This window comes from Dipodomys merriami, unplaced genomic scaffold (genome assembly GCF_024711535.1).
Source record: "Dipodomys merriami isolate MVZ:Mamm:240054 unplaced genomic scaffold, mDipMer1.0.p SCAF_6, whole genome shotgun sequence".
NCBI lineage: Eukaryota > Metazoa > Chordata > Mammalia > Rodentia > Heteromyidae > Dipodomys > Dipodomys merriami.
The window spans coordinates 20214862-20242082 of NW_027206179.1; the positions used below are offsets into that span (position 1 = coordinate 20214862).

General features: G+C 37.8%; 1 protein-coding gene across 1 annotated transcript in view; it reads right to left on the bottom strand.

Moving 5' to 3' along the window:
- Positions 1 to 27221, bottom strand: part of Pcca (propionyl-CoA carboxylase subunit alpha) — a 296255-nt gene that overhangs the window by 213937 nt on the left and 55097 nt on the right. Inside the window, exon 7 of the mRNA XM_070002672.1 lies at positions 3750 to 3881. Coding sequence (XP_069858773.1) covers positions 3750 to 3881 — 132 coding nt within the window. The remainder of the gene's footprint in view (positions 1 to 3749; positions 3882 to 27221) is intronic.

Consider the following 27221-nt stretch of genomic DNA (forward strand, 5'->3'; position numbering starts at 1 on the left):
GTATTAAATGAATTTCCCTAAAAAAAAAAAATGGTGTGTTGCTAAGTCTTGGAACCAAGGGTAGAAGTGCAATTATTGATAATCTCTCACACTGTTTCCTGATAACAAACAGATCCTATGTCCAACAGACAACCCAACCTTGTACCATCTTCCTCAACAATATCTACTTTGCTGTATTCCAGTATTTAATTTAGGTCTCTATCATTGCTTGCCTAACCTAAAGTAAGAGGGTTCTAATTTGAATACCTACACAAGTTTAACTCTCTGCTGATCCATTTTCTAAATAGCAAACAAAACAATTTTTCTAATCCCACAATTGTCTCATGTTAATCCGTCTGCATGAAACTATTAGCAGGCTCCCAAAGCCACAAGCATCCAAGATCAGCTGCACAGCATTCATGCCATTATTATCGATAACCTAAGCTTCCTCTCTAACTCCTTCATACTGCACATCTGGAGCTATCTGGAGTTACCAAGGTTTTGCAATATTTTCACTGACAACAGAGCTGTGTCCCCCATGAGGCTCATTTTATAGTTCACTCATTACTTCTCATACTTCAAGTGTCTCTTAGCTATCACTTTCCCTGGGAACTCTGCCATGATACCCTAAAATTCAATATCAGCTTCAAATCTACAGCCTCATGCACTCTGAACTCAGTATTACTCAAATGCATTAAACTGTCTGAATACATTGAAAGTCTCCATAAAAGAACTTAAAGCTCTTTGAAATCAGGGTTTGTGGCTTATAACTCAGCTAAACAAATAAGCGGGGATCCTAATTCCTGCTTTGCACATCTATACTCTTAATCCTCTGCTCTAACTGTCCCAAAATCAAATTAATAAAACTAAACTCGGTAAAGGCAAATATCTGGTGTCAAGTGACTACTCAAAAGTTACATTTTGCAAACATTAGTTTCTCTCTCTAATGAAGAGTTACTTTAAAAAAAAAAAAGTGAAAGGCACAATGAGTAATAGGCACGCCAAACCAAGCTACAGTGAGAATTTATTTCAAAACTAATAAAACAATAATATTTAAAAATAATAATTTAAAATAACTAAATAAGAGAAGGAAAGTATTCAAATAACATAGTATTAAAATAACATTCCGCTGTGTATATATAACACATTTTCTTAATCCATTCATTCATTGCTAGGCTTCTAGGCTTATTCCACAGCTTGGTTATCACGAATAGTGTCATAATAAACATCACTATTATATGGTGATTGTGTTCCCTTTGGGTACGTATCTAGATCACAGGTCTTTCAATTTTCAGTTTGGTAAGAAACCTCAATACTGATCTCCACAGTGGCTGTACTAATTTATATTCCTACCGCCAGTACATAAGGGTTTCCTCTGCCCCACTCCCACATCCTCAGCAACATGTAGTTACTGTTTTCTTGATGACAGCCATACTGACTGAGAGAAGATGGAATCTCAAGGTCATTTTGATATACATTTCCCTGATGGCTAAATATGTTTAATACTTTTTGATGTATCTATTAGCTATGTGTATTTCTTCACTTGAAAGATGTCTGTTCAAGTGCAGGACCAATGACTCACACCTGTAATTCTAGCTATTCAAGAGGCTGATATCTGAGAATCAAAGTTCACAGCCAGCCCACCTAGTAAAGTCTTCAAGATTCTACCTCCAATTGACCAGCAAAAATCTGGACTGAATGTATGGCTTAAGTGGTAGAAAGCCAGCCATAAGTGGAAAAGGCAAAGCAAGAGTGCTAGGTACTGAGTTCAAGGCCTGGTACCAGGAAAAAAATTGTTGAAGTTATGCTGGGCATGGTGGTAATAACTGTAATCATAGGGCTTGGTAGACAGAAGCAGGAGGTTTGCATGTTCAAAGCCAGCTTGGGCTGAAGAGCTTTGCAAGAGAAATGCAGTGAGAATGAGTAAAGAATCAAGGTTGCAGTAGATTACAGATTAAGTGAAGGTAAAAGATATAAACAAAAAAGCAAGTGGGGTCAAGTTTTCCAAGATGTTCAGCTAAAAAAAGGAACAGAAAAGGTGGGAGCTCTATAGCAGTGGAGGATTATCTGCTATATGAGAATCATGAATGTCCTTTCCATTCATCATATGAGTCTTGTTTATCATACCTCCTTCCGGCTTAGCCAAGTGACCATATCTATTGGTTAAGTATTTTAATAGCAATGGGAACAGAAAGGAGGCAAAAGATATGAATTTTCATAGAGAACAGAGAAAAGAAAATCAGTAAAACCTGTACTCCGCCAAGGTTTAGACAAACACAATTGGAGTATAAGAGGAAGAATTACAGATGTAGAACACCCCTTCATTGTGACAAGAGACAAAATAGATGAGAACAGACTGAGATAAATATCATCATTCTTCTTCAGTAACCAGAGAGAAGTACCAGTTCCACATGTACTACTCACACACATACAAACACACAAACACACACACACATACACACACACACACACACACACACACACACACACACATATACATACAGCAATATTAAAATCTGAGGATGCTCAAGTCTCATATAAAAAAGTGTGGTATAAGCCGGGCGCTGGTGGCTCACGCCTGTAATCCTAGCTACTCAGGAGGCTGAGATCTGAGGATCGTGGTTCAAAGCCAGCCCGGGCAGGAAAGACCGTGAGACTCCTATCTCCAATAAACCACCAGAAAACCGGAAGTGGCGCTGTAGCTCAAGTGGTAGAGCGCTCGCCTTGAGCTGAAGAGCTGAGGGACAGCGCCCAGGCCCAGAGTTCAAGCCCCACGACCGACAAAAATAAAAAAATAAAAAAATAAATAAAAAAATAAAAAAGTGTGGTATAGTACATATATAGATAGATAAATATTGATATATACAGATATATACTAGATATATATAAATACATAGACTTCCACATACATTAAGTCCCTTTTAGTGACTTACAATGTTAATGTAAGTGCCTACAATGTTAATGTTATATAGACAGCATTAGGGACTAATGACAAAAAAGAAAATCTTTTTTTGTTGTTAACAACAAGCACATTTCTTCCAAACATTTTCAATCTCAGGTTGTTTGGTGAGGGGTGTGTGTATGAACAGAGAGAGGAGTGCACAGGTAAGTACAGGCAAGCAGCTGAGGCTATTCATGAAGCAGAGACCAATCTTTGTAGCTATTTTGCAATGGTTCTGTGCAATTTTGAAAAACTGTCCAATAGGATATGCTAGGGGAATGAAAAATAAACACTAAGATGAAAAGTTCTTGCAAACTTACTCAAATCACAAGGTTAAAACACTACAGAGAAAGTCACTTCTCACGAAAAAAGAACTTTCCTCCTGTGGAGGAAAGCAAGCTATATATACTCCAATTGCTGGACATCCTCAGAATTTTTCAGCTGCAAAAGCCCATGATAAATGTTGGCGATTCTGGTCATTCATAGCTGTTTGTGTACAGAATGACTATTTATATATGATGTATATGGAAAGAAGTTCAAGGTAAAAATATACAGAACATCATTTCATCATTAAATGTAATCCGATATCTGACAACACATTTTTTAATTACCAAGTTTATTCCCACGTCAGTCAATGCTGGTTCATTACACACAAGTGCTTAACTAGATTCTCATTCTTTTCAGCTCATACCACTAAAAATAATCCAAGTTAAATTCCACTACTTTTTTACCTCATATATACTCAAAACCATATATTTTACCCATATTCTCTCACAGAATGTTTGATCTGAGGACACACTATAAAGATTTGAGCAAAATAGTTTCTCACCTTGACTACACCATCAAAGCCAGGAATTGTGTTAACCTTTGCTTGCTTGGCTAATAATTTGCTTTCAATCTTGTCACCCATGGCTTGAATAGCATGTGTATCAGGCCCAATGAAAATGACATCTTCTGCTGCCTGTGGAGAAAAACAAGTTGAAATTTATAACAAAAACATTACACAGCATGATATGGAGTTATGATTTTATAAAAAGGAAACCCCATACATGTGTGTATAATTATATATCTGTGACTACAAATTTATAATTACTATATTGCTACAACAAAAACTACCTTAAAGTATCTGAGCCAAAACATTAAAATATTTAATACTATATAGCATATAGTACATGTCCATGGATATGTGAAAACAAAGCCAAATCACATAGAAAGCTGAAATTGATGAAAAACTCTTGATTGATATTGATAGTGTAATTTTGAAACCAACTTCTGTGATATTTATATATACTATCTTGTTGCCCAATGTGAATAGTAAGTGCCTCTTTAAATTACCTTGTAAATCTTTATATTCTCAATGTGTTGCAACACAGTGCCTAGTAAAACACAAATAACTGCACTTCTGAAAGCCAACTCTGTGCTAGGCTTTGAGCTAAATGTGGGAGATAATATGAGTGGAAATTACCAGATATCAACAAATTCAAGGGAATATGAACAGATCTCAGGCAACTTAAAGAAATTACAGAATGTTTTTATTCTGTGACTATAAAAGCTATGTCAAGAATAAGTATGCTAGTCAGGTGCTGGTGGCTTACATCTGTAATCCTCGCTACTCAGGAGGCTCAGATTTGAGGATCGCAGTTCAAAGCCAGCCCAGGCAGAAAAGTCTGAGACTCTTATCTCCAGTTAATTGTCAAAAGGACGGGAGTGAAGCTGTGGCTCAAGTAGTAGAACATAAGCCTCAAACAAAAAAATGACTAGGGAAAGTATACCCAAGCCCAGAGTTCAAGCCCCAAGACTGTTTTAAAATATACATATATGTAAATATCCATATATATATAATATATATATAACATGCCAAGGTATCATTTTGGGGTACCATATCCTGACCTCCATCAATAATAGCATATAGCTCCAAAGCAAGGTCCAAAATGAGTGTCACAACTGTTAGGTATTATGTAATAGCAAAAAGTTCTGATAAAGAGGCAACAGTAGAATAATCAGACAGCAAAGTCCACACACCTCTAATACATAATATAGGAACCCAAATATTTATAATGACAATGACCAGTGTTATGAATGGCAGGGTTCTAAGTAAGAAACCTTTTTGACATAATAGATGCTCTCAAAGAACTTTCCATGTAATGTTTGTATCTAGCTTTAACAGATCCTTATTTTCATGAAAAAATAAACCTGGAAACCACAAAAAATATAAAGCCTATGAAAAGTGTAGTGATTCTATATGAAAGATAATGAGATACCTACACCTCAATTTAATCTGTTTCCAATGGGATAAAATAATCATTTTCCAGACCAGAACAAAATGATACTCAATTCTCTTATTCCAAGTCTGCAACTCACTAAATACTACATGAAGGCAAAAGGAAACTATCATGCTTCAACCACCAATTGTCTTTCCATATTCTCATTTTGCCTACTAAGCCAGAAGAATTATAAATGCTGTTTTAAAACCCACTATGCCAAGTAGATGTAATCAAGTAATCACAATACCCACACAAAGAGATGAAGAGGAATAGAAATGACAACATCATAAATACATTATGATTATAAAGTAAACTTCTGATTAACAGGAGCCTAATGACCTGGACCACTAATTAACAAAACATTTCTTATAGATTCTAATTTGAGAAAATTTACTCCAAACTGCAAAATTATCTAGGAAAATGGTCACATCAAATATTTAGTGACTATTCTTTGTCCCATTCTAACACAAAAGAGAAACAGTGATGTGCTGAAAAACTACCAATGTTTCAATGCACTTTTTTTTTCTTTTTTTTTTCCAGGGCTGAGGACCAAACCCAGGGCCTTGCACACGCCGGGCAGGCGCCCTTCCGCTGGGCTAAACCCCCAGCCCCCTAACTTTCTTTTTTTTATCATTATGTATTTGGAAGTATCTCTAGACTAGCCTTTATATATAATTACAGAAAACCAGGAAAGGAGCATCCTAGACCCCTGGCTCCCATAATTCTATGGTAAAGTATATAAATAAAGGAAAAAGACAATTTGTTAATTGTAAAATGATGGAACATGTTTCAATGAACCGAGTACTTGCTCAGAAGTTGGCTATGTGATTTAGAACTGGAAGCTAGATTTTATTTTCCAGTAGCCTCTTGATAGTCTTCTGTTAACTCTTCATCTGTGTTTGTGTCTGTGTGTGCGCGCACGCACGTGCGCACACACACACACACACATACACATACACACAGGTACTAGGGCTTGCACTCAGGGCCTGGGTGCTGTCCCTGAGCATTTTTGTTCAAGGCTGGCTGTGCACTGTGCATTACCATATGAACCACAACTCCACTTTAACTTTTTCTGGTATTTATTTATTTCATGAACTTTCCTGACTGAGCTGGCTTCAAACCATGCTTATCAGTTCTCAGCCTCCTGAGAAGTTTGGAATACAGACCTGAGCCACAGGCATCTGGCTAATTCTGCATCTGTCTTTGTTTTGGGTTTTGTTTTTGGTGCTGGTCCTGGGGCTTGAACTCAGGGTCTCATGATGTCCCTGAGATTCTTTTGCTCAAGGCTAATGTACTACCACTTGAGCCACAGCCCCACTTCCAGCTTTTTTTTTTTTTTTTAGTTTTTTGGAAATGAGAGTCTCACAGACTTTGCTGCCTGGGCTGGCTGCTAACTGCAATCCTCAGAGCTCAGCTAGGATTACAGGTGTGAGTCACCAGTGCCCAACGAATTCTGTCTTTTGTTAACCATTATGGCAAAAGAGGTGGGGGGAGAGAAGGAGGAGGCATGAGGGAAGGGAGAGGAGGAGGAGAAAGAAGAAAAAGAGGAAGAAGAATAAGAAAGAAGAATTAGGGGGCTGGGAAGTGGTTCAGTGGTAGAGTGCTAGCCTTACATGCATGAGGCCCTGGGTTTGATTCCTCAGCACCACATAAGCAGAAAAATCCAGAAGTGGCACTGTAGCTCAAGTGGTAGAGCACAGCCTTTAGCTGAAGAGTTGAGGCATGATGCCCAGGCCCAGAATCCAGGCCACAACCGACAGAGGAGGAGGAAGAAGAAGAAGGAAGAAGAAGGAAGAAGAAGAATTTAAAAATCTTTAGCTTCTTAAGAAGAAGAAGAATTTAAAAAAATTTTAGCTTCTTTTATTCTACCATGAATGATAAGTAACTAAATGCAGAAAAATTTGGTTATGAAAGAAGTGAAAAGGGTGGGACGCTCATGTTTGTAATCCTCAGGAGGCTGAGATCTGGGGATCTTGGTTCAAAGCCAGCCCAGGCAGAAATGTCCCACTGAGACTTTATCTCCAATTAACCACTCAAAAACTGGCAGTGGTGCTATGACTCAAATGGAAAAGGGCTATCTTTATTTTTCATTATTATTGGAAAATAATAATGATTCTCAGGAAAAAATAAATTACAAAAGATTAAATCACTGCCCTAGGATTCTATTCATTTCCTACATACTGGGGTTTTTATGTTTCTGGTAAAATTTTGACAGAAGCATGAGAAACAAGGTTAGACTTTGAGCAGTGTTTTAGGGTAATAACAAGATGTAATTTATACCAGGCTTTATATTGAGAATTTTCACATATCTGAAAATTAAAAGGGATTTTTTTTATTCACAGTAACTTACAAGTTAGAAAACTGCTCTTCATAAATACAGATTTTCAAAATGTACACACTGTAGATTCCACAAGACAGGCAGAACAATGAAAAAATTGGTGAACTACCCAGAAAAACATAGATTCTGGTTCTCTGCCAAATGAAAGATGGAATTTCAGGTGGGTGGGGAGAGGGAAAACACAAAATGTCAGTATTGGCACAAGGAGTTTAACAGAAGAAAACTGATTAAGAAAGCAGGTTTTCAAAACTGCAGCTATATCATGGACTAGGAGATACAGCTGAGTGGTAGAGTGCTTATCTAGAACTCATGAAGCTTCATGAATGATCTGCAGCACTGCAAAAGTGAAAAAGAAAACAATTGATATGTGTATGTACGTACGTGCATGTGTATAATATAAATATATTACAAATATATTATGTGTATATATACACATGATGCCTGTGCATGGATATATCCTAAGTAAACAAACAGCACCTGAGGGCAAGAGTCCCTATAAATATATTCCAATTGACTAATGCAAAAAAAAAAAAAGATATCAACATGTTATAATCCAATAAGTTACTAGCCAGGGACATTAAGTATCAAAGTCAGAGATCTTCAAAGAAGCTAGGAAGACATTATATGCCTCCTACAATCCTGGCCAAAGAACTCAACCTGAATCTGATCCCATCTCTGAATGCAGGTTCCAATTTGAGGAAATGCCAAGAATGAAGGAAAATACAATTAGGCATGTCAAGACTGAGGGGAAATTTTACAGGTCAAATGCTTAAGTTCTTCAACAGATAAAAGGAAAGGAAAGGGAAGAGAAGCAAGGAAAGAGAAGCAGTCTACATACAAAGGATGATTCAAAAGACATCAAATTTTAAAATGAAAGACTGTATATTTAAGTGTATATAATGATGTTTAAACATGAACATTTGGACAATACAATTATTGTTAAAGTCCAAAAATATGGCTCCTATAATGCCAAAGTAATGGAATATACAGAGAAAGGTTAGAGGTTGGAGGAGGGGTTCACATATCAGGCATTCCAGGAGTCAGGTTATTGATATTGTTAACAGTTGGAAGTTTAGTCACACTGTAATAGTTTTGTTTGTTTGTTTGTTTGTTTGTTTGTTTGTTTTGGGGGGGGTCCGGTAGTGGGGCCTGAACTCTGGGCCTGGGCACTGTCCCTCAGCTCTTCAGCTCAAGGCTAGAACTCTACCACTTGAGCCACAGCGCCACTTCTGGTTTTTTTCTTTTTTGTTTATGTGGTGCTGAGGAATCAAACCCAGGGCCTCAGGCATGCAAGGCAAGCGCTCTACCACTGAGCCACCTTTCCAGTCCCACTGTAATAGTATCTGTTTTTTATGATAAAAATTTTGAGGACAATTTGAACACAACCACTAGCTTTAAGAAGTGAAACCAACACCCGAACTATAATCAAGGTACAGCAGCACACCCATGGCAAGTAAAGTGTTTCCCAAGCCAGTTTGCCAGCCTCTTCTAGGAAAGTTCACTTTGAAAACATTAAGAAAAATGTATTTCCATGTTTGGCTGGGATTTGTAGTTAAGACTGCCTACCATTTTATACAAAAATGAAATTGGTAAAATGGCACTAGAGATGATGAGTAGAAACTGTAATGTACAGGGCTGGGAAGGTGGCTCAGTGGTAGAGCACTTGCCTTGCATGCTCGAGGCCCTGGGTTCGATTCCTCAGCACCACATAGGGAAAAAAAAAGCCGGAAGTGGCTCAAGTAGTAGAGTGCTAGCCTTGAGCTGAAGAGCTGAGGGACAGCGCCCAGGCCCAGAGTTCAGGCCCCACGACCGGACCAAAAAACAAAAAACAAAAAACTGTAATGTACAAAAACATCAGTTTCAGGGCTGGGAAGGTGGCTCAGTGGTAGAGCGCTTACCTTGCATGCTCGAGGCCCTGGGTTCGATTCCTCAGCACCACGTAAGCAAAAAGAAAAAAACCAGAAGTGGCGCTGTGGCTTAAGTGGTAGAGCACTAGCCTTGAGCTGAAGAGCTGAGGGACAGCGCCCAGGCCCAGAGTTCAGGCCCCATGACCAGACCAAAAAAAAAAAAAAAAAAAAAAAAACAACAACAACAAAAACATCAGTTTCACTAGCTTGAACACTAAACAGGCAGAAGAGAATCCAGCCTCTACACCATCTCTCCTTCCATATCTTGGTTATTAGTTTTTAACCCAAACTCAGTGTATTTTCAAAAATAATCATTAAAATAGGTGAACACTTAAATATACAGGAGGGGAGAATATTCCTAATGGATTGTTTATGATCACAAAACACCAGTCCTATGGAGAAATAAGAGCCCTGCCATAACTACAAAATACTGTTGTTGACCTTCAATGTTGGAACAATGATAACACCTGATTAGAGAAGACTAGTACAGGAATCACAATTAATTCTAAAACTACTGGAGGGTGTCTATAAAAGGAGGACAGAATGACCTAAAAAAAGGTCCTCAGCCTCCAATCCCCTACACACAGAGAAGTCTCTTGGACCTGGGGTGCGGTTCAGTGGTACAGAGCCTGCCCAACCACTCAGAGGCCAAGAAAGAGGTAATAAACCTGTCATTCTTTAGCATAAAAATAGAATTTTATTATTGTGGAAAATCAGTAGGAAAGGTGCACAAATGTTCTATTTTAAAATTCTAATAAAAGCATAAGCCTATTAGTTTTTAAGTCATTTGGGATGCTAACTGCAAATTCACTTGAAATCTAATAACATACTTACAAACTGTATTTCATTTATGGAACACTATGTATACTGTGACTTTGTTTAACCAATGGAACTGGTGTCTTTTCTCTTTCATTATTATTGGGATCTGGATTTCATTTAGTCTATATGTATATTCTGTATTGTCTACCTGGCCCAATGTGCTCAAATGGCACTATTACTTCCAGATGATAACAATGTACAGTACTGAGTTAAGGAATGAGAATAGTCATAACTTTTTCTGCTTTAACTATTGGCAGAAATCAGGTTTCTAGTTAAGTATATTTTAAGGAATATGATTAAACATAAAACCCTGTTTTTACAAACATGCTGAGCATGGGCACTACTGGCAAGCAAACACTCTATTATAATGTTTGGCAGTAGAATACTTCCATTTCTAGTTCTCAGCTATTATTAAATAAGAATAATGTTCAGAAAGCCGGGCGCTGGTGGCTCATGCCTGTAATCCTAGCTACTCAGGAGGCTGAGATCTGAGGATCGCGGTTCAAAGCCAGCCCGGGCAGGAGAGACCGTGAGACTCCTATCTCCAATAAACCACCAGAAAACCGGAAGTGGCGCTGTAGCTCAAGTGGTAGAGCGCTTGCCTTGAGCTGAAGAGCTGAGGGACAGTGCCCAAGCCCAGAGTTCAAGCCCCACGACTGACAAAAAAAAAAAAAAAGAATAATGTTCAGCATCTTCTATCAAATGTTTTAGGGTTTCAAGGAAAGATAGGGTAAACAAAATGCTGTTAATATTATTTCTTTAATTAAAACCTTAGATGTCTGGATGTCTTTGTACTTTGGATAAGCTTTGCAAGTTTTTGTGAGAATTTTTTTTAATTCAAATTACTATGCTCTATATTAAATTTGAAATTGTTCTTCCATTCCTAAATGATGAAGATTAAAATTTGCTGGTGTTTGTCATTTCTTTTGTACATATCTGGTTCTTCTTTTTATCTCCCTGTAATTGGCACTGATAATCTACTTCCAGAGAAGAAGTAGTTAACCTTCAACATCATATACTCTGTGCAGTTAAGTCTACTTAAGAGATGACTTAGGGCTGGGAATGTGGCTTAGTGGTAGAGTGCTTGCCTAGCATGCATATAGCCCTAGGTTCCATTCCTCAGTACTACAGACAAAGCCAGAAGTGGCTCTTAGGCTCAAGTGGTAGAATGTTAGCCTTGAGCAAAAGAAACTCAAGGACAGTTACCCAGGCCCAGAGTTTAAGCCCCAGGACTGGCAAAAATTAATTAATTAATTAGTTAATTAATTAATGAGTTAGCATAAACCTGATTCAGCTGTTAACTTTTTTTCTCCCCAGGATATGTAAAGCCAATAACATTTACAGCTCAATGATTTATTCTATGTTCCTAATGTTTAGGAATGCAAATGAAGTATTTTGTGTCATTTCTGGGCCCGGAAATATTCTATGAAAAAACAGGAAGAGGTTTCTAGGATTAATTCCACAGATTTGCTTTATCATGTTAAATCCTAGACCAGTGGAACTAGCATAATCATACAGCAGACAGCAACAGAGAAGATACCCAGAGAAAACTCAATAACATGTTAGCAATAACACTGAGAAAAAACTGGAGTTAACAAAAACATTGGGCATTGGGATAAATTTTAATCTCTATCTACTAAAACTTATAGTTTAAATTTAGAATATTATGAAAATAATACTAAATTTCCTTAGATAAAATTGCTAAACACATCACTTTTCTGGTATTTTTCAGATGTTACATTTACTTTTGTTTTATAATAACGCTGTAATTAAAAATGCACATTTTAAAGTACTTCTTTTAAAATGCATCTTTTCAGAGGACAAGGTAAGAAGCAACAAATTTAAAATTTCGCATGCAATACTGATGTCTTCCGCATGCTAAGTGATTGTAGGAATGATTTAGCTTTGAAGTTGTAATCACTTCCTTTCTATCTCTAATAAGATGCCTTTATTTTTTAATCCTTATAATTTAGATATTTAAAATGAACTGTTTCCATATCTCTCTGATTTAGTTCTTGTTAATTCTTCATGAACACTGAAATTAACTATTACTGTTAGGTTACAAAATATTTTCCAGTTCAAAGTTATAATATAACATAAGAACTATGAATTTAGATGAGCAATTTTACAGTTTAAGCAGAGAAAAAAATTGATAGCACTTCAATTAGCATGAGTGGATATGGATACAAGTATAGTCCTCATAGTCCTTTAACACAGAGCTGATGGCAGGGAGGAACCAGAAGCTGGGACACTACAGACAGGGCACAGACTTCTATTTTATTTGTGTCAATCCTGGAACTTGAACTCAGGCCCTAGGTGCACTACCTTTAGTTTCTTCATTAAAGGCTGGCACTTTATCACTTAAGCCACTGCTCCGCTTCTAGCTCTTTGGTGGTTAATTGGACTTTTCCTTCTTGGGCTAGCTTCCAACTGCAATGAAAAACCATTAAGAAATTCTGAAGCACTTCAGAATAATATAATAATAATATCAAATGGCTCCAACTGGAAAGATGGAGATAGAAGAGATCACTGGACTAGTATAGTGAATGTAGACAAAGGCATAAGTAATATAACAGCAGAAGGAAATAAATAGAGACAAAAGAGGGGGGGAAGCTGCATTAATACAAACAGGAGATATGGCAGTGAATTTATGGAGAGCCACTTAACAGAAATTAAAAGAGCTGACAAGTAGGTTTGGTAATAAGGAAAACAAGCTCCATTCTGAGCATAGAAGACTTCTTCACAAGACAACCAAAAGGAGCTATCTACAGAAGGTATACATACATGGCCCTGGAAATGTCTTCAGTAAAAGAGACACAAACCAGTAATAACCATACCTTATAATATTCTGCACTTGAAACTTTAAAAACCTTATGAGATAATTGCTGTCATATGTTGGGAAGTACAACTAACAGGATTGAAACTGTTTACTGACTTAATCAGTGCCTTAAAATTTTCTAACAGCAAAAGGGTATTTAGGAAGTATTATTCATGCTGGTTAAGAATGTTTTTTGGTTTTAAAAGCTCAATTTTGACACCATATTTGCTACACTTGACAAGGATTTAACTTTCTTTTTATAATGCTATTTAATTATACAAAAACTTCAATAGCCTTTATGTTTGGCTTCTATATCCAGGCCAGAAGTTGAGTAGAGTATCTACAAGAAATCAATTAAACACACAAGCACAGTCATCAAAGACAAAAGCACAACTGGAGAATACCATACCATCTGCTCTATCTACCTTGCCATTCAAATTCACTACTAGGAGGGTGCTAGTGGCTCAAGCTTATAATTCTAATTACTCAGGAGGCTGAGATTCAAAGCCAACCCAGGCAGACACATCTAAGAGATTACTTCAAGTTAATCAGCAAAAAGCCAGAAGTGGAGGCATGACTCAAGTGGTACAGAACGAACCATGACTAAAAGAAGCTGACCAAGTGCACAGAAGACCCTGAGCTCAAGCCACACTTCCAGGAAAAAAAAAAAAAAGAGAGAGAGAGAGAGAGAGAGAGAGAAGAAAAAACGATTACCATGCTTTCACCATACACTATGAATTAGTCACAAGACATTTTCAACTACTGTAAGAGAAGGTCACATTCTCATTGAGACCTGCACAAAAAATAAGTGATCTCATGAACCAACTAATCTGAAATCAATTTTCCTGTCCTCATGCTGCTATTGTTAACAGAGCCCAAAGAAATTTAGTTCAATACATTATGGCTAGCCAATCTACCAAAGAAGTTTAAGATTAACAATATATAACATAACTTCTGGCTGTTCAGAGTTTTGTTGTTGTTGTTTGGTTAGCTAGTTGGGTTTTGTTGGTTGATTGGTTGGTTGGTTGGTTGGTAATTTTATAGACTTAAAATGTTAGAGCATTGACAAATTATGAAAACCTAATTGTTGAAATTATCCAATGGCCAAGATACATCTGTGAAATAATTGTTTAAATACACTTGTCTTAAAAAAGGGGGGGGGACTGGGAAGTTGGCTCAGTGGTAGAGCACTTGCCTTGCATGCCTGAGGCCCTGGGTTCGATTCCTCAGCACCATATAAGCAAAAAGAAAAAAGCCGGAAGTGGCGCTGTGGCTCAAATGGTAGAGCTTTTGAGCTGAAGAGCTGAGGGACAGTGCTCAGGCCCAGAGTTCAGGCCTCACGACCAGACCCAAAAATTTAAAAAAAAAAAAAAAAAAAAAAGGGAGGGGCCAGGCACTGGTGGCTCACACCTGTAATCCTAGCTACTCAGGAAGCTCAGATCTGAGGATTGTGGTTCAAAGCCAGTCCAGGCAGGAAAGTCCATGAGACTCTTACCTCCAATAAACCACTAGAAAACCAGAAGTGGCACTGTGGTTCAAGCGATAGAGCGCTAGCCTTGAGCTGAAGAGCACAGGGACAGCACTCAAGCTCAGAGTTCAAACCCCACAACCGACACACACACAAAGAAAGAGCAGTTCTTTTTTTTTTTTTTTTTTTTTTTGGGGGGGGGGTCTGGTCGTGGGGCCTGAACTCTGGGCCTGGGCGCTGTCCCTCAGCTCTTCAGCTCAAGGCTAGCGCTATACCACTTGAGCCGCAGTGCCACTTCCGGCTTTTTTTCTTTTTGCTTATGTGGTGCTGAGGAATCAAACCCAGGGCCTCAGGCATGCAAGTCAAGTGCTCTGCCACTGAGCCACCTTCCCAGCCCAGAAAGAGCAGTTCTTTAAAGCAATTTAAATCTTTATAAAACTCTGGGTGATGTTATACATCACCTAAAAATCATATATAATATCCTCATCCCCACCTTGGGTCAGCTTCATGAAAATGAATGGGCTAAAAATAGTAGTTATGTTCTGTGTCTGCAAGAAAATGACTTCTAGCACTCTGCATATCTACCTTGGCTTCTACATGCAACAATTCCTTCCCATGCTCACCTCAATGTGTAAAGATATGGTTCTTATTCTTACAGTGTTTACTCCTTTCACCAATTTGTTTTAGTTATATAAAGTAATAACTCTAAGTGAATGCAGTTCAAGTATTTTAGGAAAATCAAACATTTTTAAGTATAATCTAGTACTAATGGTTGCACTGTTTCTATATATACAATGTGTGTATATTATCACTGTGATAATTCTCCATCATCTGAGAAAATTTAAGTTCTTTCTTAAGTTCTTTCTGGGGTTTGAATTCAGAGTATCACAACTCACTTAGCTTGTTTGTTTAGCTAGCCCACTTAAGCCATATCTCTTGCCCTATTTTTTGCTGGTTATTTGGAAGACAGAGCTTCGCATACTTTTCTGCTAGGGTAGGCTTTCAATTATATTTCTCAGGAACAATAAAGCAGTCAGCAAAAATTTTAACTCTAAATTGACTCCTCCACATTATTTCTAATTCATTATCCACATTCTCAATTGACATGAAGATAACATAAAATTAATATTATGTTTTGGGGGATTTTTTTTGGTTAGTCGTGGGGCCTGAACTCTAAGCCTGGACGGTGTCCTTCAGCTCTTCAGCTCAAGGCTAGCACTCTACCACTTGAATCACAGTGCCACTTCCGGCTTTTTATGCTTATGTGGTGCTAAGGAATCGAATCCAGGACCTCATGTATGCAAGGTAAGCACTCTACCGTTGAACCACCTTCCCAGACCAAAGCTATTATTATTAAACAGGACTACTAGGTGATCTACATTTAAATTACAGAACCCATTTTCAGGTTTCTTCTATACTAACTCTATTTTGCCTTTCCATATTTCAATACACTCCCCATCCATTAGTAAAAATAGCTATACCAAGTGCTTTTAAATTTCATAGTCATCCATAACTTCTTTCTAGTTGCCCTAACTAAATGTATGCACTGAATAAGGTAGAGGAATACTTATACTATAAGAATTAATTTATTCATATAGCTATGTTTCAAATATCATATCCAAACTATAGAAATGCCCATTTATTCCAAATTATTAAAAACCTATTCTTCCTGTGTTCTGTCCTCTCATTAAAAACTTGCGTAAAGCCATTCTAAGACATCTGATCACCAGTGATCAGATGCACCTAATTTGACGGTGCGCCAAAGGTGGAAAATAAAAAAATCAAACAATAATAAAGCTTTCTGAATTAGACAGAATGATAGGCTAAAATAAGAGATAATGTAATATTTACAAATCAAATCTCGAAAAAAGAAATTATAAACAATTTCTACAAAAATACTACTAAGAAAAATAATAAACATTACTGAAAGAAATGTAAGAAAATCTAAATCAGTGGAGAAATACACTAAGTTCTTAAACTGGAACACTCAGTAACATGATTAGGTCATTTCTTCCATAACTGACAGTTTCAATGAGCTTCCAATCAAAAGGCTAACAAGTGTTTTTCAAGGAAGTTTATAAGCTGCTATTAAATATTGTTTAGGAAACAAAAAGGGCCATACATGTCCAAAATATCTTGATGCTGAAATAGAATAGAAAGTTTGCTATGAAGTTTTAGTAAATTTAGCATTGCAATAATAGCATAAAGATAGATGATAGATCAAGAGAATTGAGAACACAAAAAATAGACATATGCACATAAAGACACTTAGATGATTATAAAAGCATACTTCAGAAGTGCAAAAGGGTGTTTTTAATTAATCCTCAGGGACCACAGGATAAAAATAAGATTTGATCCTTACCTGAAAAACACACTAAAAAATTTAGGGCTGATCAGAATATGAAAGACAACAAGGCATTTTAAAGGACAACACTGTGGGAGCTCGATTAAAACATCAGCTATGTTCTCTGTGAATGGTAAGAGTCAGGTACTAAAGCAAAGACTAAATTCTGAAGATAGAAAGAACACTAGAAATCACAAAAAAAATGTGGCAGGCCAGCTGAAGAGCATAACGAAACTGAAAACTGAAAGGAAAAGCAGCAAACAGTCCCAAGTTCTATCCCAGTGAGCAAAGAGGGTGTGGAGAGTGGGGAGAAGGAAGAGACATAAAGACACAAACACAGTCACCCAGCCCTGGTGACACACTGGCAATTTTAGCTGCAGGATAACCCCATACTTCCTATAAACTTTAAGGCTAGTGCAGGATTTGGTGAGATAGTTGCTCTAGTAAGGAAGGCTAACTTGGGTGGAAGACATTATGACTCTCTCCTTATCTCATGATAACTACTACACACAACTTCATTTGAAGGGCCACCTTATTGATAATGAGCTACTCTGAGGACTTAAAATAATGAACAACCAAGATTCTGGTGGCCTTGAAACACCAGAAGAGTCAGCATGTTTGGGGGGGTTTTTTGTCAGTCATGGGGCCTGAACTCTGGGCCTGGGCGCTGTTCCTCAGTTCTTCAGCACAAGGCTAGTGCTCTACCACTTGAGCCATACACCATTTCTGACTTTTTCTGCTTAAGTGGTACTAAGGAATTGAACCCAGGGCCTCATGCATGCAAGGCAAGCACTCTACCATTGAGCCACTTTACCAGCCCTTGAAACACCATAAGACAGTGTCTTGGAAGGAGACATCCACCAAAGGATGTTAGAGAAAAATAGAATGACATGGTCATGCTGAGATTAAATAGCAGTGAACTCCCAAAGTGAAGGGCACAGTGGTCATTCCCTGACAGGGAATGAGTATCATTAGCTGAGGGTCAAGGTAGAACCAGAGTACTTAGGCCTCGGCTGCAGTGGTACTAGAAACTCAGGCTTTTCCTCCTAAGTGTGTTAGCTGCTAGGTAAGTCTGAGAGTTCTGATCCCAGGTCACCCAAATCACGATTTCAAGGAGCATACACACAAACACACACAAACATACATATGCGGACACAGACACACACGGAGAGGCAAACTGTTGGTGGAAAGGGGTAACAGCATTAAGACTTGCTTACAGACACACACACACACACACACACACACACACACACACACACACACACACACACACACACACACACACACACACACACACACACACACACACACACACACACACACACACACACACACACACACAAACTGCTGGTGGGGAGAAGAAGTAAGAGCATTAAGACATACTTCTAGGAACTGCATCCTAGTGTGTGCTTGCTGCCCAGCACGACTGAGAGCACTGGACCCAAAAGTCTTAAATCACCTAAAATACATAGACTCCTTCGCCCACATGGAGGTGAGCTGCTGGGCAGTCTGAAAGCAATGAGGCCAGCAGGAGGAGCGTCTCAGTCCTCAATTATCCCCCCACAAGGGGGAATTCAGTGCTCTCATAGTCTACTTCCCCGGACTGATATATGAGGTATACTGGATGCCTGGATGCTTATGCCCCTGAGGGCCTTGTGGACAAAGTGAGAACCTACCCAACCTATGGACTATAAAGTTCCAGAGAATTCTCTCACCAGAGAGAATTGTGACTCTCAGTACAGAACAAAGTTTTTAACAGCTCAAAGCAGATATCTGAACATTCTACAAGAGATTCCTGTTAGTTTCCCTCATTCTAAGCAGTGCTGTGGATCAGGTCTGGTCTCTTGAGCATAGGAACAAATGCATGGATATTGAGACATACTCCAGGTCCACTGGTGAGAAATACCACCTCAACCCTGTCTCTACACAGTCTGCACAAATAAGAATACTTCAGTGAAAGACTACAGGTAATAAGGTTTCCAACCAATAAACTGGGCTCAGATACACAAATTCCAACATCAAAACACACACAAAAGAAACACAACATGAAGGGCAGGCACCAGTGACATGCCTGTAATCCTAGCTACTCAGGAGGCTGAGATCTGAGGATCACAGTTCAAAGCCAGCCAAGGCAAGAAACTCCATGAGACTCTCATCTCCAATTAACCAGGAAACCATAATTGGTGCTGTGGCTCAAGTGGTAGAGTGCTTGCCTTGAGCTGAAGAGCTCAGGGACAGTGCCCAGGCTCAGAGTTCAAGCCCCATGACAGACAAAAAAAAAAAAAAGGGAAGGAAGGAAGAAAGGAAAGAAGGAAGAGAGGAGGAAGGGAGGAAGGGAAAAAGAAAGGAGGGAGAGTAGGAAGGAAAGAGGAACAAAGTGTGAACATTTAAATGCAGCAGTGGTAGTCAGTAGACACCATGTTGAAAATGAACTGCACAACTTGTGGGTGGGGATGGGAGGAAAAAACCGGGAGAGAGCAAAAGAGGGAGTGACATCGTCCAAAAACAAATGTATTCATTACCTTACTTATGAAATGGTAACCCCTCTGTGCATCACCTTTATAATACAATATAAATAAATAGTCAACATTGAGATTCTCCCTCACCCCAGCTAAAATGTCAATTATCAAGAGAACAAACAATAACAGATGCGGTGAGGCAGCCAAAAGGGAATCCTAATACACTGTTGATAGAATGTAAACTTGTTCAACCACTCCAGAAAGCAGTGTAGAAGTTCCTCAAAAAATGTAGCATAAAACTACCCTATGACCAAGCAATTCTACTCCTGATCATTTACTCAAAAGATTACACATCAGGATTATAGTAAAGCCACCAATACAATAGTACTATTTATTACAGATGCCCCTCAGTGGATGAATGGATCAAGAAAATGTGGTATATATACACAATGGAATTTTAGTCATCCATTAGAAAGAATGATGTTGTACCATCTGTAAAGAAATGGAAAGCCAGCCGCTGGTGGCTCACTCCTGTAATCCTAGCTACTCAGGAGGCTGAGATCTGAGGATCAAGGTTCAAAGCCAGCCCAGACAGGAAAGTCTATAAGACTCTTATCTCCAATTAAACCACTCAAAAAATCTGGAAGTGGCACTGTGGCTCAAGTGGTAGAGCCTTATCCTTGAGCTGATGAACTGAGGGACAGCTCCCAGGCACAGAGTTCAAGCCCCATGGCTGACAAAAGAAAGAAAGAAAGAAAGAAAGAAAGAAAGAAAGAAAGAAAGAAAGAAAGAAAGAAAGAAAGAAAGAAGAGAGAGAGAGAGAGAGAGAGAGAGAGAGAGAACGAACGAACGAACGAACGAACTGGAAAGTCTTGGAAAAAATTATGTTAAGGGCTGGGAAGGTGGCTCAGTAGTAGAGCGCTTGCCTTGCATGCATGAGGCCCTGGGTTCGATTCCTCAGCACCACATAAGCAAAAAAAGAAAAAAGCCGGAAGTGGCGCTGTGGCTCAAGTGGTAGAGTACTAGCCTTGAGCTGAAGAGCTGAGGGATAGCGCCCAGGCCCAGAGTTCAGGCCCCATGACAGACCCCCCCAAAAAAAAAATTATGTTAAGTGAAGTCAGGCCCAAAAGGACAAAGGATCTATGTGTTCCCTTACATATGGAAGCTAGATTTAGCTTACAAACTCATAAATAAATACATTGGGTGGTGTGCAATTGCTTCCAAATCTATTAAATGAAATATGATAGATTCAAGGGAGATCTCAAATAGTGTTATTCCTTAGAAAGCCAAAATCAAAGTTCAGCAAAATAAAATGCCAGGAAGTGGATTCTCAAAAGGCATGAAGTGAGGACAAGGGTAAAGCGGTAGCCACGTGAAGAAAAGAGCAGGGGGAAAATGTAGACAAGAATCTAATGTATATCCTACAAAATCAAGAAGAATAAGGGGAAAGGTGGAGAGGGGAGGTATAGGTAAGAATGCTAAAAGGGGTGACACTGATCAAGACATATTGTATTCACAAACGGTTTTCTTAAATGGCAACTCCTTTGTACAAGGACTAAAATAATTTTTTAATCTAAAGAAATAATTTAAAAATAAAAGTGCTATGAATACAAAAAAGTTTCTAAAAAAGAATTCTATGCTAAATTTACAAAACTACGCAAATATAAAAAAGCAAAATTCCACTTTCATATAAATAATTACTAAAGATAGTTAGGTCTCTCAAAGATAAACTTCCAGACATAATTTATTTAGAGACTCAGGATGGGAATATGGCTTGGTGATAGTTCCTGCCTAGCATACATGAAGCCCTGGGTTCAATTCCTCAGTACCATTTAAACAAAAAAGTGAAAATAAAAACTTTTTTTAAAAAATTAAAAAGGGGGGGGAGATGGGAAGGTATGATAAGGGGAAACAAAGGAGGAGGCAATAATGCTTGATAAGAAATGTACTCATTACCTTGCCATGTAATTGTAGCCCCTCTGAACGGTATTTCCACAATAAAAATAAAAATTAAAAAGTCTCACAGATTAAAAAAATAAGAGACTACCTAATGTTTATGTTCTAATTTTGAGTAACTAGAAAATTAAAACATAATCAGTATAACAACAATATTTTCTTTAGTCTTTTTTTATCCTGAGAATATTTGAAGTCTTGAGTTATTTTTACATGCTTTGCTTGAAAATCTGATTTTTTTTTATGCTTAGGCCTTGTATCTTAAAATGTTTTTGAAGTGGCAAAAACAGTAATAATTAATTTTCTTTTTCAACAGGGAGCCATGTTAGGGTTTCCTTTTGCCAGAATTTATATTCTCAACCAGGAAGAACTTATATAGAAGAATGAAATTTGGCTAGGAATGTGGTCTAGTGGTACAGTGCTTTGCCTAGCATGCATGAAGTCCTGGGTTCTATTCCTCAGTACCACATAAACTGAAAAAGCCGGAAGTGGCACTGTGGCTCAAGTGGTAGAGTGCTAGCCTTGAGCAAATGAAGCTCAGGGACATTCTACAAGAGATTCAAGCCCTGAGTTCAAGACCTAGGACTGGCAAAAAAAAAAAAAGAGTAAAATTTAAAGCTCACTTTTAGACTTTTCAATTTAATTTTCAATTTAATGTACCTAATACATAAGAGACTCAAGAAACAGAAAATTCTACATTGCCTTATATGGCTTAAGTCTATTAGACCAAATGTCATTAAAATAGTTAAATGTAAGCTGGGGCCAGTGGCTCACACCTGTAACCCTAGCTACTTAGGAGGCTGAGATCTGAGGATCTCAGTTCAAAGCCAATCCGGACAGGAAAGGCCATGAGAATCTTATCTCCAATTAACCACCAGAAAACTGGAAGTGGAGCTGTGGCTCTACTGGTAGAACGTTTGCCTTGAGCTAAAGAGCTAAAGAGCGGAGGGACAGGGCTCAAGCCCAGAGTTCAAACCCCACAACAGACCAAAAAAAAAGTTGTGTTCATTATTAAAGAAGCAATTTGTCAATAGTTTTTAAAAGTCTACAAAATGAACAAATAAATACTATCTGACACTAAAGAGCCAGCACCAGTTACATAAGCTTTAGCCTTCCAAAGCCATAATCAGAACTCTGGAAGATTAATCAGCATTTTAACACTTTCCATCTGTACAAATGGTCAAGGAAGTACTTAAAATCACTTGACAAGTTGCTTCGCATTGCAAAATTTGATTATTCACATCTTACTGAATTTTTACTGACTTGGAAGAAAAACACCAATTAAAAGCAGATGTCACTTTTAATTCTAACTGGATAAAAAAAATTTTGAACATACACAAATGACAGTTTGAGCAGTTAAATATTCGAAGTCACTGGTATCCCCTACAACTTTGTAATTGATTTTCCAGAGCTAATTCCATGAGGCTTTTATCTGGCAAGCATCCAAAACAAGAATAGTTTCAAGTAGTCATCTAGAAGTCAAATCTACTATTACATTTTTACAAAACCTATATTCATCAGAACTCTATGATCTATGATTCTCAGGATCAGCATTTTATCTTAATTTTCCAAAAAACACGGATTCCATTCTGCAACTTTATTTTATAAAAATTATAATCTATTAAATTTATACAATTAATATAACAATATATATGCAATTTGTATGTAATAAAGATGTAATTTATAAAATTAAAATTTATTAAAATTATAATATAAAAACATAATGGCCTATAGCTAAACATGCTTTTATATTAAATGATCTAAATACCAAAAGATACCTAACTAGATTTATCATAAAATAATGTTTAACTTGAATACAGATATTTTTCAATATTGTGAGTCAGAATTCACTCACATCAGATTCTCACCATGAACACTGAACAAAAGTTCTTATATTGAACGGCTAACACCACAAAAAAATAAAAAATTATATAGACAGAATCATACAAATATTAGCAACATTAAAGCCTACTTTTTTACAATAAATCTAAATTTTACATTAAAATAAATAAACTTAACACATGAAGAATCATAGTAATGTCTACATAACTAGGCCAGTGTTTTCTAATGCTACTCTGTTTATGAATGAGGCAACCTAAAGTAAAAATTTGTGTTCAGAAAATGCTTCATTTTAATACAGTGGTTTTCTATCAAAAGAATTCTGGATTTTCCCAAAGTCACCTTTTCAAAGTCAACATTAGTCAACATCGCTCCTCTGCCCTACAACTGACACACTGCCTGAACAGCCAGTTCCCCTTTACGGATCCATGCCAGCTTTCAAGAGCCGGAGAAGCTGGTATCAATCAGGAAGAGGGAGAAAATGAATCCCAGAAGGAATCACCACAAAGATCCCAATCACAGTCATCCAAACCCTGGGAGATTCAAAGCCTGTCAAGCCCTTTACTTTGGAAAACACTGCCTAACCATCACACTGGGCTCAATAGCTGCAAGGGGAAAAGTACCAGGTGGATCTTGTATAGTTCAATTCCCATGTCTAACACCCAGCATTTTCACTTTGACATCAGTCTGGCATGAATAAAAAAAGAAGAACAATTTGGGAAAGATGAAATGGAGAGATAGTCACAAAAAAAAGGATTTAAGGAGATAGTCTACCTGTGACAACTTTTGTAGGCCTCATCTTTAGCTTTCATCCTACTTCATGCATTGCTAATCAGAGTTCCACTGGAGGCTTCAGAACCAACTGCAAGGCCTAGCAGGGTATTTGGCTTTCAATTCTTCTACTCTGTTTATTCCCAATATATATTCATCAGACTTAGAAGCAACTGTGGAACAAGGGCAGCCTCTCCACAATGAAATGTAAATTACTGACATGTGCTGAAACCTGGACTCGCCACCACTAATGAGCACATTAAAGGAAAAATGCTCACTAGATGCCTGCAACCTTTTACATACCCTGTGTGCACAGAGTCATGATTCAACATCAATTAAAGCTAGCTGCAAAACAGTAACAAAGCAACCCTGTTGCCACTCTTAATATCTCATAAGCTAAGGCAAATATGAAAATTTTACATTTCATTGACTAAAATTATTGTCCAATTACTATTATTGTACAGATGGTCAGCTTTGGCTTGTAAAACTATTCAAAAAGTTGCCCTTATTTCAGTTACTTGTGAGTGCCAATAGGATCTCTGATTAAAAAACTAGAATCAACAAAGTACTAATCTTTTAGTACATTCATTAACTCAATCAACAAACTCAAGATTGAATGATCTAAGACTCATGAAAGGACACTGATGAGAAATTTTTTCTGACAGATTCTGAGAAGTCTAGATGCTTTTTAAAAAATTATATAAGCCAATTGTTTAGATATCAAAATAAACAAAGCCTCATTTATTAAAGCACATAATGTAGGATAAGAAGTCTATTCATAGTTTAAGCTGTAACTATAATAGAAAATCCTAAAATGTAACCATAGACATCTAGTATTAACATTTTAATAAACTGGTTTCATAATAAAAATTAAATGAAAATTTCAAAATACTTATAGCAACAGAATAAAATGGAAAAAGATCTAATATGTTACTGTGTGGCTTCTTTTTCTGAAGAATACTACAAATGCAAATAAGGATTCATAACACTAGCATGTTTTCTGTTAGTTGTTGTGTGTGTGTGTGTGTGTGTGTGTGTGTGTGTGTGTGTGTGTGTGTGTGTGTGTGTGGCGATACTAGGATAAACTCAAGAGACTGGGCACTGTCTCTTAACATTTTTGTTCAAGACTGGTATACTACCACTTGAACTAGAGCTACTTGTGGCTTTTTGATGGTTAACTAAAGAAAAGAATGTCAAACTTTCCTGTCCAGTCTGGCTTCAAACTGCAATCCTACCTACTGAATAGGTAGGATTACAGGCATGAGCCACCATGCCTAGCATGTTTTGATCTTACTCTGTTGACTTTTTTAAAAAAACACACTAGAGTCAGGTGCAGGTGGTTCATGCTTATAATCCTCACTACTCCTACATGTGATTCAACTTAACAATGAACTTCTTAGAACAAAACCCCACTGTCAGTTGGGGAGCATTAATAGTGTTGAGAAAATAAAAAGGAAAAAAATCTTAGCAACTGTGTATTGAAGAGAAAAGATTTTGCTAAAATATATTTTTTAACTCATTTAGGTTGGGCACTGGTGGCTCATGCCTGTAATCCTAGCTACTCTGGAGGCTAAGGTCTGAAGATGGTAGTTCAAAACCAACCCAGGCAAGAAAGACAGCAAGACACTTATCTCCAATTAGCCACCAGAAAGTCAGAAGTGGAGCTGTGGCTCTAAGTGGTAGAGGGCTAGCCTTGAGCACAAAATCTCAGGGACAGCACCGAGGCCCTGAGTTTAAGCCCCAGTACCAGCAATAACAAAAAAAAATAAAGACCCTAGAAATAAAGTTTTTTTTTTTTCCTTTTTAGGAATTCACTTCAGAATATCTAGTCCTACACATCTTTCTCTAAATCTACAAATTCTTAGTTGAATTTTGTCAACAATCAGAAAGAGGGGCTGGGAAGGTGGCTCAGTGGTAGAGTGCTTGCCTTGCATGCATGAGGCCCTGGGTTCGATTCCTCAGCACCACATAAGCAAAAAGAAAAAAGCTGGAAGTGGTGCTGTGGCTCAAGGGTAGAACTCTAGCCTTGAGCTGAAGAGCTGAGGGACAGCGCCCAGGCCCAGAGTTCAGGCCCCACGACCGGACCCAAACAAAAAAACAAAAACAAAAACAAAAACAAAAACAAAAATCAGAAAGAAAAGCATCATCTTAAAATATTTCAAAAGTTATTCAAAGCCAGGTGCCAGTGGCTCATGTCTGTAATCCTAGCTACACAGGAGGTTGATATCTTAGGATCATGATTCAAAGACAGGTCAAACAGACAAAATCTCTAATACTCCAATTAACCAGCAAAAACCAGAAGTAGAAGTGTGACTCATGTGATAGAATGCCAACCTTGAGCAGAAAAACCTAAGCCAGAGCATGAGGCCCCAAGTTCAAGCACAAGTACCATCATACACACACAAAAAAAGATATTCATGAAAGGTTTTTAATAAAATATAATTCATCTTATAAATTATTCTAAACATTATATGTATAAGAAAAATGTAATAAGAAATTGTACCATGACAGCTTATTGTATATTTTAAAATAGCTAGGAGTGCTAAGGTTCTACCACAAAGAAGCAGATGTTTGAAGCAGATATAAATATATATATATATATGTATTATGTCACTTAAAATTTGTTAAAAACATACATCCAATGAAAGAAATATTAGAAAATATTAGCCAGGCCCTGGTGGCTAACACCTGTAATTCTAGCTACTCAGGAGGCAGAGATCTGAGGTTCACAGTTTGAAGCCAACCCAGGCAGAAAAGTCTGTGAGAGGGCTGGGAAGGTGGCTCAGTGGTAGAGCGCTTACCTTGCATGCCTGAGGCCCTGGGTTCGATTCCTCAGCACCACATAAGCAAAAAGAAAAAAAAAAGCCGGAAGTGGCGCTGTGGCTCAAGTGGTAGAGCACTAGCCTTGAGCTGAAGAGCTGAAGGACAGTGCCCAGGCCCAGAGTTCAGGCCCCACGACTGGACCAAAAAAAAAAAGTCTGTGAGATTCTTAGCTCCAATAAACTACTCAGAAAAAGCTGTAAGTGGCACTGTGGCTCAATTGGTAGAGTGCTAACCTTGAATACAAAGAGGCTCAGGAACAGTGCCCAGACCCTGAGTTCAAATCCCAAGACCAGCAAAAAAAAAAAAAAAATAAGTTCCTTGGACACAAAAGCTAAGGGACAGTGTGCAGACCCTGCTCACTCTAGCTCTAATCCATCTAAGAGGCAATTTAAACATGTCAATATGCATGGGGTCTATATTCCTCTCATTTACTACTATGTGACATTTATTTAGTTATTTTTCTCTTCAAAAAAAAAAAATAAGAAAAGAAGCTGGACA